Below are 14,148 nucleotides of genomic sequence, written 5' to 3'. Positions count from 1 at the left end.
TGACTAAGGCCGTGTACACATTTTGCATTTTTTCCTTTTTTCACAAAACCTGATGCCAGCAAAGTGAAAGAGATTCCTGCTAAGTCTCATGCACACCTTACTTATTTTTTTTCCTTTGCAGATTTAAATCCGCAGTGTCAATTCTTTGTGTTTTTGCTGCACATTTTACCCATAACAAGGGGTCATTTTTGCTGCTGCGTTTTTTCCAGCCAAGAGATGCACAATTTTCTGCACCAAATACTTAACATGTGCACAGACCCCAAATCTTTACTAGTGCAACCCCCCCCCCCCCCCCCAAAAAAAAAAAAAAAAAAAAAAAAAAAAAAAGAGTCCAAAGTCTGGTGACCCCCAAGCATCAGATCAGTTTCTTAGGATGCTGTAAGATTAGAGGTTCAGGGCCGCGGTCTCACCTGTATCTGCCTGTGTGTATTTGTCCCATCTCCAGAGAGGTTTCCCCTTGTGCCATTATTTACAGTATTTAACTATAATGATGTTATCTTCACAAACTTCATTGTCAATCCAGTTTGTGGCCTCAATGGGTGGAGAGAGGTAAGCTGCTTATCTGCCATAAGAACAAAGGGATCGGGGCAAGATGAGATCCAAGGTCCCATACTCTTCCCGGGCAGCAGATGAAAGACAGTCAGGTCATCCCCATACACATTAGTTGCTTGGCCGGTCTTGTGGAAATTGGCGGCTTTGTTTTTGTTTTTTGTTTTTTTATTGGCCACATGAATAAAACATTCTGTCTGAATGAGCCCTTAGGGAAAGGTTTAATATTCAACCTCGATATATAAGAGTCCAATGCCTTTCCCACCAGAGCTGTGGAGTCGTGGAGTCAGAGTCGGTGTCCATTTTGGTTGAGTCGGAATCGGAGTCGGTATAAAATGGACCGACTCCAACTCCTAAAATATATAATAAATTGGGTACAATAGTACAATGCAGTTTGTGGGGAATATTTTTTCATTTGGAAAAGTTATGAAATGTCCTATAAATGTCTGTCCTATTCCTGATCTAAGGGTCTAGACTTTTAGCTGAGATGAATCTGTGCTGCAGTAAATTTATCACTTAAACATTGGCCGAGTATGAGGGAGTCGGAGTCAGAGGTTTGGCTTACCAACTCCACAGCCCTGCTTCCCACATATCCTTCACCACCACTCAAGAAAAGCAAGCCACGCCACTCATGCCTCAATGACTAGAACCGGTGATGAAGTTAATTTTCTCCCGGTAGTCACACTTTCAGCATTGCACTAAGCATTTGCAGATTAACCCTATATCTGCAGATTAATATTATTTGTGAATAGGATAGGTTCCCATTAAGAATATGTCTTTCATATGCAGCACTGTTTCTTTGGCTGTTACAGTACTCAACATTGCCCATTTATTGGTTCTTCTTCAGGAGTGCTTGAACAGCACATCTTGAAACCTCAGTCTGCTTTCTGCTTTGCAATTTTTGCCTGGGAGTGATCTTGTTGATGCACTATAACTACCTTGTGTCTTGTTGCTGTGCTCAGACTTGCCATGATGTGTGACCTGTGACATGAAACCGTCTTCCACAACCTCACCTTTGGAGCAGAGTGAATATGGCTGTTCCATCACCAAGGTTTAAGCCTCCTACACAGTTCTGTCTATTCTAGTTCATGACTGTTTCAACCTACACATGAAAACGATAATCCTTATCGCCTGTTTGGTATAACTGGTTACTCATACACCAGATAAACCTACAAAATCTCTGACTTTGCGCAAATCTACCTAGAAGAATTGATGCCGTTTTGGAAACAAAGGGGACCAAATATTAATGCGATTTACATTTCTCTTTTGTTCAATCACTTTGAATTTTGGTTATTAATAACAAACTATTAATGCTTCATTTTTTTAAAGCATTCTTACCCCCCAAAATTTTTTTCCTTACCAGTCTAAAACTTTTGCACAATACTGTATGTATTTCAGGTATGTCAACTCTCTTCACACATACAGCAATGGTGCTTTAAAATAAAACGGTCATTCTGGAAGGATCGGTAAACCAGCTAGTCTGTCCGAGGGTGTCCCGAGTCCTGCCGACCTCAGATCCCCACTGGAACTACAGCTACACTGATTTCAATGGCCACCATTTCTCCTCCAGTTGCGCTATAGGGAAACTAAACACCCGCTGTCCAGTTTCCCTACAGATCCAGCCGACTGATGATGTTGCCAGCATTGGGACACACAGCAATCAACTGATCAGAGGACCCCTTTTTAAATAAGCACTGATTTTCCAAGGTAGAGTACCCCCAAGTTACCAAAAACCAGAAGAAAAGTTGACTATTGCAGGCAAAAATAAGCAGTCGATTGTAACTTGTAGGATTGCTGTTTCCAATAGGTGGCGCTATAGAGTTTAAGTCCTCTTTTTCTCTGAAGAGGCAATGTGTATATAAAATTAAAAAAAAACACCTATAAAAGTTTGTACTGAATGCACTCACATATAAAAAGACTCTTCTGTAATATGCATTTACCTAAATTGCCAAGAGATGAGACCGTACCCCATTCTCAAGACAATGGATATTGCTTCACTTCACTTGCTCCATGGTGCAAGAAAGTTTTTTCTAAAGGAACGTAAAAAGACGAAATAATAATAATAGCAATTACAATGTGACAGAATATTAGCCAGACTCTTCTTTCCAGGTAGTTTTTTTTTTTTTTTTATTTATTTTTGATACAATTTGTCTCACTTTTGCTTAGTAAAAACCTCAGGGTCGCGGGGTCATTACATGGGATTCTGGGATCTCAGAGACTCATTTTAACTTTGTTTACATCTTGACAGATAAGAAAACTTATCCACAGTTACAAAGATCTTCCTTCTGAACTAATTCTTGGTGTATTTAGATTGCAGTGGCCATTTGTTACAGCGGCAGGCTATAGGCCAGGTGAGTTCAGTGTCCTTCTGGTGTACCCTATAGGACGTGCTCCGAGACTCACGGATCCGTTTTTAAAAATGGATCAATTAAACTATATATGTTGTATGCAGCCCTAAGTGTATGTTCACAATGAACTTTTTGAAGGTGGAAAAATTCCAAGCAGTTTTTCAAGAGGAATTCACATCAAGAAACACCACTGAGTAGCATTAAACAAGTTATCTAGCTCCATTATGCCTGAAACTGTTGGAGGCAGATGCTGCCTGTGGCACGCAGCCATCATCCGCCGAGTATGGGGCAGGCTCAGGTTGTGATCCTGCTCTATACACCCACTCTTGACTTTTTTTTTTTTCTTTGTCACATAGAATTCAATGGGAGTCTGAAATAAATGCATGTAAAATCTCAATTGCAGAATCAAAGTGTTTCTATATTTAAAAAAGCCCCAAAAATTTACTGTAACAAAAATGCTTTAAAAATAAAAATTAAAAGGGAAAATGCACAATTTTGTTATAGTTTGTTGGTGAAGCCACCTGGAGAGAATATGCAAAAAAAACTGCAGTGTTTCCAAAGGCTTTCATTAACACTGTCCTGTTGCTGCTGTTCAATTAATATAGGGAAATTTTCTAATAAAAAAAAAAAAATGTTATTTTAGGAAATTTGTACCGACACCAGATTAAAAACACCAATTATAGTTCTTTATTTTAAAATTATCCAATATATATTTATCCAGTGTATATCTGAAAAGCCAAAGAATTGGTATTTGACTGAAGGATATGAAGAGTCAATGTCAAGTATAAGAGCGAAATTAAAAAGAAAAAAAAAAAAAAAAAGAATAAAGTAAAATCATAAAACATGTATAAAATAAAAGAAGTTCTCCTGGTTCATCTCTTGTAAGGCTACGAGCCCTTGTAACTCAGTCCCATTCAATTGCTTTAGCTAATTGCTCCCGAATCTCTCCCAAGTTCAAAAGTTCACCTTTTACGACACCCACAAAGCTTTGCACACATTACCAATAAAAACATCTCCCTTACAAACAACCAGGGGAAAGTATCTCAAATGAACAAGAAAAAAAAAAAAATCTGAATAGGATATCCTCCTATAACAGAGTCCAGCAAGGGCAGAACTGATGCAAACTTTATGGTTAGCGGAGGCAGTGACCTCATTATATAAAGGGACAGTCCTTTAATACACGCAGCGTTTCCTGTGCAATGTCGGGAATAAATGAATCACCTCCCGGTCATCCCATTTTATATAATCCGCAGTAAGATCAAACTTATCCCAAAGTCTGGGAAAAGTTATTACTACAAGGGACAGCGGTAGAGAACAGAAGTACAGCAACAGAGGTCATCACAATCCTCTACAGAAAAAAAATTATATATATACGGTATATTTTTTGTTTCTTTTGTTCAGTTGAGGACTATGAGTATGTATGTGTATATATATATATATATATATATATATATGTTTTTTCTATTTTTTATAGATATGAAGTCATTTTGTTCTACATACCAAATAGAAGAGAAGAGGATTTTTTTTCTATTTTTCCATTAGAAAAGAAACAGTATAACTATGTACACAATCTCATAAATAGCGTGACAATGTATATAAAACCAAATATTTACATACAACTAGATATTGCTATGAATATATATTTCTAAATATGTGCGCAATGATACATATAAATATTTAAAATATATAAAACGATGCACAAGACAGGTTTTAAATGAATGTCTTTTTCAACCTAATAACTACTAATCTGAAATGATATATAGATGTCTTATAATATAATTATATATATCTATATATTACAATGAATATAAGAAGGTATGTAAAAATATGTGCATAAATTAAACAGCACGACTGTATATGTATACAAAATGAGAACAACATTTATCAACAAAAGTTGACATAAGTGATTACTTCATCCCTAAACTAATCCAAAACTTGTTAATTCACCAAAATTCTCTACAGAGCTACATCCAAATCTAGAATATGTCTCAAAAAGTTGTTGTTTTTTTTTGCATCTTGAGCTACCAAAATCAATGTAGAACATTTTCAACATTCTAAGCCATCACCTAAAAAATAAAAATGTAATAAATGCAAGAAATAATAAAAAAAAAACAGCGACCTTTATAAGAATGTATCAGTACACAGCAGCACTGCACTTACTGCATTTATTGTTGGCTCCTGTGTCATCTGTACCTAACTCAATATTGTAAAATCAATGAAACTGAATGAAGAATTATTTAAAAAAAAAAAAAAAAAATTGAATGTCAAATTTAAACACTGAACCTAACCCAAAAAATGGAATTGTTCAGCAAGGGGATATCTATGCCAAGTAACATTATTCCCTTATGATGTGTTGAGTTCTCTGTAGAATCCACCAGGATGTGAAATAGAAATTTTAATCACAAATTTGCACATTTTTTTACTCCAAAAAACATTATTATTTGATACAATTTTAGTACACCCCAGGGATAGATAGATATATTATATATAATTTTGTAATATTAATATATTATATATTTAGACATTTCAAATAAAAGTAACAAAATAAAACAAGATTTCTAAAATGAGTTCTGTACATTAAAATCTTCCTAAAATCAATACTGACAATTAAATGGCCATCATACAGCATAAACCGCGCCAAGTATCACAACAACCCAGCGAGCAAACTCTACAACTAGAATCATGATGCGGTAAATCCGCTGCTGTTCAAGCAAAGTGGATGTGATTTCATGAAAACTCCTGAGCCTAGAGACACTGGTGAATGGTGCGGTTTTTGGTGTGTTTTTTTTCTCTATAGGCTTCTATTGGAAAAGTGAAAAAAAATGGGGTTTTAAGAGCAGAATCAAAACTTTTACATACTAAAAAAAAATAAAAAAAATACTGCTTTAAATTTGCAACAAAGACATCAAATAAGAGGGAAAAAGTAAAAAATAAAAATAGTTTTCTGTATTTTGCTGCAGAAAAAGCAGCAGGAAAATAAAGCGGCATTTACGCTATGTGTGAACACAGCCTTTAAGTACTAAAAATTAGCTTTTTTTTTTTTTTTTTTTTTTTTTAATTACACAATTCTGTACAACTGGGCACTACCTCCTCTGGTTTTGACTATTTTCTAGGTCACCCGCCCAGCTCAAATATATATATTCTATGCCCCCCAAAAAGGGGTGTGGTTAGACTACTCATTTACATTTAAAGTGATAGTCACATAAATGGCCTCCAGATTCGTGCCTGTACATTAAGGGCTATAACCGCTGATTTGGAGATGATGTTTATAACAATTTGCATGAAGGCCGGTGTTAATATGTGATCCCCCGTTATGTGCGCATGATTTACCATTCAAAATAATAAATCAAACTCAAATGGAAATTGAAAGTCAATAAACTAAAAAATAAGGGGGAAAAAAATGAAAAAAAAAAAAAAACTACAAAAACAAAAAAAATACAAAACCAATAAAAAAAAATTGATGAAAAAAAAAAAAAAAAAAACACAAAAAACATTAAAAATATAAAATAAAAAATTACAAAAACATGAAAAGAAAAATATTCTAGAATTATCTTAGAAAAATTAATAAATAATTAACCTTTCACCCCTGCTGCCCAAAATTCCCCAGTAAGTGCCAGCACATGGGTGGCGTGCATGATCGCTCAGCATCACCTTGCCACACAATTGTCATTTTCCTACTGTCCAGCCTCCTCCCCAAAATAGCCCCATGCCCTCTGCTGCCCCCCTGCATGCCAGGCTCTGCTCTCACCAGGGGCAGGCACCAGTCCTCCTCCACTATTGTCCACAGCCATGTCCCGCGGTGTGGAGGCTCCCGGGGAACCTCGTTCAGCAGCAGCAGCCGCTCAGCTGCTCCATCCTCTGGGTGCAGCCAGGCATCCCTGGCAGAAGGGGGCGTGGCTCGGGAGTGTGACATCACTACGTCGATCGTGTGGCGCGCAAGGTCGCTCGGGAAATGTAGTTTCGGGTCCCGTTCTGTGCTGTAGTCGTTAAAACGTTATCGTATAGAAATATATACAAATATATCGTATGCAAATAACGCGCAATGCCACAAAGGAACGCAAACATACACTTATTAAAGACCTGTTTATATCAACACTTGTCTAAGAGTAAAACTGGCTAGCAGCCAATCACAGCTCACATTTCATTTAGTTAACAGCTTCTGGAAAATGAAAGCTGCGCCATGATTGGTTGCTATAGGCAACAGTTTACAGTTTTGATAAATGGAAAGAAATAGTACAAACTTAAGAAAAAAAAAACTTAAATTGATCATGTTAGAGCTTTTTTTTATTATTATTTTTTTTTTCATTGGCTTTTTTTATTATTTTTTTTTCCGGGTCCTATAGAAAATTCTGTGGGAAAAAAGTTGTAAAAAAACCCTCTGCAGAATAAATAAAAATTTTGTAAAAAAAACAGCGTTTTTTCCAAAAGCCACTAAATGGCGATCCTACTCTTAGAGCAATTCCCTAATGTGCTTCTATAAGAACCGGCTCAGTTTTAAATGGTCGTGTAATGGAGAATAGAGACTTTAGGATAAGGGTCCATTTACACTGGGCAGTAATCTGGAACGAGTATTCATAGGAAAGCTCGCTTTCCTAATTATCAATATCGACCCATCAAAAAAGCCCGGGAATCACCCAAAACAAACAAGCAAAATGCAAAAAAAAATCATCATTCTTAGGCCACGGCCCCACTATCAGTATTCGGTCAGTATTTTTTCTCAGGAGTGGGGGCCAAAACCAGGAGTGGGTGATAAATGCAGAATTGGTGACTTGTTTCTATTATACCTTTTCTCTGATTGTTCCTCACCTGGTTTTGTCTCCCACTCCTGAGAAAAAATACTGATAGTGGGGCTGTGGCCTTGGCAGCACATCGTCCTGTGTGGACAGCTGATATGCCGCCGAGAACAATTATATTCCTTGCACACAGAACTATTGTATAAACGTTTGTTCTGTGCGCATGGAGGATCGGTCGGCATGTCTAAGCGGGCATTTAACAATCGGTGATCTTTTAAAGGGGATATCCGCGACTTTGTAAAAGAATAATGTACCTAAACACTAACAGGCAGGTCGTTGCTACCTACCTGTTGCTCCCGGCGCCGTTCTTCGCCTGCACAGAGGGGTCACACATTGCTCCTGCCGGAGATTCAGCTGCCTCTGCTGATGTTACGGCTTATTTTCCACTCTGCCCTATGGACTGCTGACATCATTCTGATTGACAGCCGGATCCCCTAAGGCCTCTTTCACACGTCAGTGTGTCTGGTACGTGTGGTGACAGTTTCCACACGTACTGGACAAACTGAGACACGTAGACCCATTCAAATCTATGGGTCAGCGCACATGTCAGTGTGTTTCCACGGACCTTGTGTTCATGTGCTCCACACGTTAACATGTCCGTTTTTTTGCACGGTCCAAAAAATGTCTGGATGACATCAGTGAGTGACGCGACACCGCTCCTGAGCTAAGCACAGCTCTGGGACCCGCTCACTGGAGCGAGTCATTCTCCCCGGCTCCTCGGCGTCAGCGATCAGTGGATTACAGCGAGGGACATCTCCGGACAGATGAGTATAAGAATTTCATTATTTTATTCTTATTTTTACACATAGACACTGCGGGAGCAGAATACTACTCCCAACATTGTCCCATGCTGGTGCTGATCATGTAGCACCCCGAGGACTCGGCTGCTACAGGGGTATTGCACCTCGAACCAGAGGTGTGGTATTCCACTCCCGGGTAAGGATGGAGCGTGGAACTGGGCTCAATAGGCTGCATACACTACACTCACCCCATTTCCGGGGGACAGACCAACGGTACTCCCACCAGATAGATGTGCAGGTACGACAGCTTCTGTCCCTGGCTGGAGTGGGGAGGGGGGAGGAACATCCCAGTGGTGTAGGAGCAGAGAGGGGAGGGACTCTGGGCATAGGTAGGAGCCCATTGGGTGCTAGTCACCTGGGCTCGGGTGTCACAAGGGAGTATATAAGGTGGGCACCATCTTAGATCAGGGTCCAGTCCGGGTCAGTCTAGAGAGGAGCTCAGCCAGAGAGGGCTGACAGGGAGCTGTGGCTCAGTCTGGGCCCAGCTCCAGAGCCAGGCCTGGAGAGGAGGCCTGAGAGAGAGAGAGAAGGAAGAAGAAGGAGAAACAGGAACACCAAGAGAGGCCCAGAGACGCAAGAAGAGAGGGAACCCTGAGATCCCACGAGCTAACGGGTGAAGGGTTGGCAGAACAGGGTACCGGATCCCAAACTGGTGGAGGCCAAATATCCTCAGCCAGGAACCGGAGGTCGTGGACAAGTTTTGGCGCGACCCCTCGCCATATCCACCAGGAAGGCAAACCACGTATAGGGTCAGGGAAGCCGGGAAAGGTTTCACCACCAGAAGGCCCGAGGGAGCCGGACAAAGGTGGATCCCTGGTGGGGACGGCCAGTAGAAAGGAAGAGAGGGGAGCTCAGGACCACGCTCTGGAACTGCCTGGGAGTTGGCCGAGTCCCGCACCTGGTGGACGCAGCACGGCTCGGGTGGTCCTAGCTGTACACAAGGGACCTGATAAAGAACTGAACTGTGAGTAAAGCTGTGAAAACTGCAATTGCACGTCTCTGAGCTTCCTTGTCACACCACCACTACCACTATCATCTATTCCTGCTTCATCAGCTGCCCTGAGGCAATACCCCTCCCGTTGGGGGTTATACCATCCACGCTGCACATCCGTACCACCGGCCTCAGCAGACTGCCCTGCAGCGGCGGCTTCATAGCCGCATTCAACGGGTGGCGTAGTCGGACACTAATACCATCATATCAATACTGCCACTTAGTTTGACCACCCTGGGCGCGGACCGGGTCACCGCCACGAGGACTACTATCCCCAACAGATCCGGCTCCGGGTATTCCCCCGCATGCGCAACGCTGCACAACATGGCCCAGGGGGCGAGTCAATCACAGCGCGAGCAAGGGACAATGATGAGGGCAGTGTTCAGCCACACAGGTGCACATGGACATTTCCGGTATGGAAATATCAGGACGTGTGAAACCGCCTTCACCGGGGGAGCCAGCTATCAGTCAGCATGATGTCGGCAGACTTACTCCGTCAACAGAGCAGTTCATATAAGAAGCCTCCAATCTGTCTATGTGACGTCAGCAGAGGCAGCTGAATCTCCGGCAGGAGCTATCTATGACCGCTATGTGCCGGCGAAGAAGAGCCCCGGGCACAACAGGCAGGTCTGTAGCAATTACCTGCCTGTTATTGCTTAGGTACATTTTTTTTTTTTTTACAAAGTCCCAGATATCCCTTTAATGTCCTGTGATTGAGTTGTCTAAATGGAGCCTAACAGACTTCCGGAGCTCCCACCCAACAGCCCATGAAGGTCTCCCTTGCCATATGTAGAATTTGGGCTTCCGTGTTTTTCACTGATAGGTCACATTCACACGTTCAGTATTTTATATCAGTATCTGTAAGTCAAAATTATGAATCGAACAATCAAAGAGAAGTATAATAGAAACACATCACCACTTCTACATTTTTCACCCACTCCTGGTTTTGGCTTACAAATACTGATGTAAAATACTGACCAAATACTGAACACGTGAACATGGCCATAGAACACATATATAGTTTATGAGATTATTTACATGCCTGTATCCATGTAAACCACCCCCCCAAAAAAACAGAGTTATGTTCGTTTATGATCTGAGTCTTAGGGTATGTTCAAACTAGATGTTTTTTGATGCGTAAAGGGAAAACATTGGCAGACCAAGGGGTGCGATTGAACAATATGTGGTCAGCCAATGTTTACTTTGTACGCATCACTAATTTAATTAAACTGTATTAATCCAAACTGCCATCTCAGGTGACCAAGACAAGATGGTGATCTTGGGAAAATCCAAAAAATAAATGAGTTTCACATACTGCTGTACTTGCTTTTTTTCACACTAGGCATTTTTTCAGTGTTTTTCACCACCCATTACTTTCAATGGGTGAAAAACACTGAAAAAACACTGAAAAAAGCTCTATTATGCAAAAAAACATGCAACGCACAAAATACTGATGACACAAAAGCCAATGTGTGTGCATGAGATTTCTGAAATCTCATAGACTTTGCTGGTTCTGTAAAACGCAGCTGAAAATTTGCATAACAAACACTGAAAAACCGCCTAGTGTGAACATACCCTTACATCGACTATCTCATTCAAATCAACAGATCCATGAATAAAACAGTGAGTACACAGAAGCCATCCGTGAGGTTTCTGAGTCCTGTCTTTTTCTGTTTGATGGATAGAAGAAGCTTGGAAAAAAATGTATGCAAACAAGAAAATGAATTTCACACTGAAGGTAAAAACTGAAAAACGAACCAAAAAATAGATGAAAATTGGATCCAGCAAACTGAGGAAAAATGGTCAGATTTTCTCTTGTGTAAAAGAAATGGAAGTCTGAATGAGGTCTATATGCAAGGTGGGAACCTAATACTGCTAGTTTGTCCAAAAGTTAGAGCTGGAGTAAGCTCCCCCGCTGTAGTATAAGACAATGTTTTGTGGACACCTACTCTTTGAAATCTTTATGGGTATATTCATCAGATACCAATACATTAAAGTAGTCTATACATATGGAATACTAAAGTGGCTTTCCAGCTCTTTCCTCCATTCTCTGGGCCAGAACCAAGAGCTGCTCTTCTGTAGAACTCAAGCTATATTTGCAATACATGTACAACCATTGAATAGGTCAATTAGGACAACCCGCTTATCACATACTAACTCTCCCAGATTGTCCAGGAGTCTCCTGAAAATAGGGGAAACCTAATGAACTCTTGAGGAGATGGCAAATCTCCCAGACAAGCAGCACTTTCATCTATATCCACATCCAGGCTCGGACTGGCCTGGCGGGGTATCGAGGAATTCCCCGATGGGAAATTGCTGCAGACAAGAAGAGGAAGAAGAATTTTTAAAAAAAGCCTGCCGTTTTTAGGGGCATGGGCCCTTTAAAAGAGCAGGCAGAGTATTTGCAGGGGCGCTGTCACGCACAGTGTAGGAAAGACAAAGTGCGACACGAAGGGATCAGGGGAAGGGAGCCCAGACACTTGGCAAAGGTCAAAGTGGAGACCTCCTAGGCTGATCTGCAATCACCCTGTCTATCCCTACAACCTCTATATTGGTTCTTTACCAATCGCTGCACAGGGACCTATCCCTGTATTTCCTTAGCGCTTGGCCCTAGATAGAGAAGGGGAGAGGTGAGCGCTAGTCGATCCCCAATGACAACTAAAGACAACAAGGGGAGATAGACACGGAGGAAGTAGCTTAACTTGAGTCAACTTCAGATAAATGGCACACACGTCCTCTTAGCACCAGAGAGGAAGTAAGAACTGCACTTGCTCCAAGCCTTCACAAGGGGTCATGTGAATATCACCAGCGCCTCCCCATTGCAGACTGAAAGTATTTAAACACCCAGGCCAGGGTGTTAATTAGCAAGAGGAAGGTATCCGCTGGGTCCTAGAGTAAGACAGATCTAAGAAGGTGTCTGTAATTCCAAACGAAGAGATCTCCTGCAACCAACTGCTGGGCGTCTGTCTGTCAAATCTAACACACCCTCCTCTATGAGTGGCCTCCGTACACTCAAGACCAGGTTTCTCAGGATAAGAGGTGTGAAATGAACCAACCAACCTGGAAGCGTTCACCTCTGATGCTGAAACCCACATTCTCTCTTCTGGACCATAACCTTTCCAGTGCACCAAGTATTGTAGGGAACGACGTTGGAGACAAGAATCTACAATCCTCGAATTCTGAGGCTATGTGCCCACGATGCAGAAATGCAGCATATTTTTTCCGCTTCTCCCTGGCAGGAAAAATGCATGCAGATTTTACATGCGTTTTTCCCACCAGGTAGAAGCGATTGTCAAGCGTTTTTGCATGCATTTCCGCATGCGGGTTATCAAGCGCTTTTCCAAGCGATTTTAGCATCACTTGGAAAAGTGCTTGACAACTTGGTCACACTATATAAATCCATGCAACCGGCATGTATTTATAGTAGTGTGACCAAGTTAGTTAAAAAAAAAAGAATAAGAATGGTGAAAAAAAAAAATAAACATTATACTTACCTTCCAATGTCCTCCCGGTGTTTTCTCTGCTGCGTCCGGTCTCTTGCACTGCTCGCGGTGGTGTGAAGGACCTGCGGTGACGTCATTGAGTCATGTGACAGGTCACATGACTCAATGACATCATGGCAGGTCCTTCACAACACCGCGACCCATAGAGCAGACCAGACGGAGGGGAGAAAACACCGGGAGGACATCGGATGGTAAGTATAATCTTTATTTTTTATTTTAAATTCTTTTTTTTACAGTTTCTATGGTACCCAGGTCTGGATGAGAGTCTCCTCTCCTCCAGACCTGGGTACCATCCGCACATTGAACCGTGTGATATCCGCTTGTGCACATGTAGTGATGCGGATGTCACGCGGCCCAATGCAAGTCAATGGCGGCGATTACGCTGCGTGTCCGCAAAATTAATGGATATGCTGCAGATTTTTGAGCGCAGCATAAATGCTGCAGAAAAATCCGCAGCATGGGCATTGACATTGCGGCTTGTCATTGGGGACCAAGGGGGACGGATTACCAAGCGTAAATTCCGCAGCATAAATGCTTGGAAAATGCTTTGTAAGCACGCAGCCTGAAACTCAAGATTACCATCAACCATTACTGGGGGTGGAGGTAGGGGTGAGGGCTCAAGAGGTTCCACATATTTCTTTGGGAGAACTTCGGGTTGAGTGAGTATAGGTGCAGTGGCAAAATAATTCTTTAAGGAAGAAAAAGACTGGAGAGAGGCATCCGACCATTTGGAAAAATCAGACCCCTTCTTAGTCATGTCAGTAAGGGGTTTCACAATTACTGAGTAATTTTGGATGAATTTCCGGGAAAAATTAGTAAAGCCCAGAAAACGTTGTAGAGCCTTCAGGTTCTCGGGACAGTCCCAATCAAGCACTGCACGGATCTTCTCCGGATCCATCCGAAAATTGAAGATGACAACAAGTACCCCAAAAACTGCACCTCCTGAACGACGAAAACACATTTTTCCAGTTTGGCATAAAGTTTGTCATCCCTTAATATCTGGAGCACCTGTTTAACATGTCCTCGATGTGTCTCAAAATCAGGTGAGTAAACCAAAATATTGTCCAGATAGACCACCACAAACCTCCCCACCAAATGATGAAAAATATCATTTATGAAATGCTGGAATACCGCAGGTGCATTGGTCAAACCGAAAGGCATAAC

General features: G+C 41.4%; 1 protein-coding gene across 1 annotated transcript in view; it reads right to left on the bottom strand.

The window, feature by feature from the left end:
* The window catches only part of LOC141155470 (nuclear receptor subfamily 6 group A member 1-like), a 260,468-nt gene extending 253,669 nt beyond the window's left edge, over nucleotides 1-6,799 (bottom strand). Inside the window, exon 1 of the mRNA XM_073642336.1 lies at nucleotides 6,646-6,799. Within this exon, the coding sequence (XP_073498437.1) occupies nucleotides 6,646-6,688 (43 nt within the window). The 5' untranslated portion in view covers nucleotides 6,689-6,799. The remainder of the gene's footprint in view (nucleotides 1-6,645) is intronic.
* Between the last annotated feature and the right edge of the window lie 7,349 nt (nucleotides 6,800-14,148).

This window comes from Phyllobates terribilis, unplaced genomic scaffold (assembly GCF_046119375.1).
Source record: "Phyllobates terribilis strain yellow unplaced genomic scaffold, ASM4611937v1 Scaffold_7__3_contigs__length_470593459, whole genome shotgun sequence".
Lineage (NCBI taxonomy): Eukaryota > Metazoa > Chordata > Amphibia > Anura > Dendrobatidae > Phyllobates > Phyllobates terribilis.
Note: the sequence above shows the minus strand (reverse complement) of the source record. Positions and strands in the feature narration are given on the sequence as shown.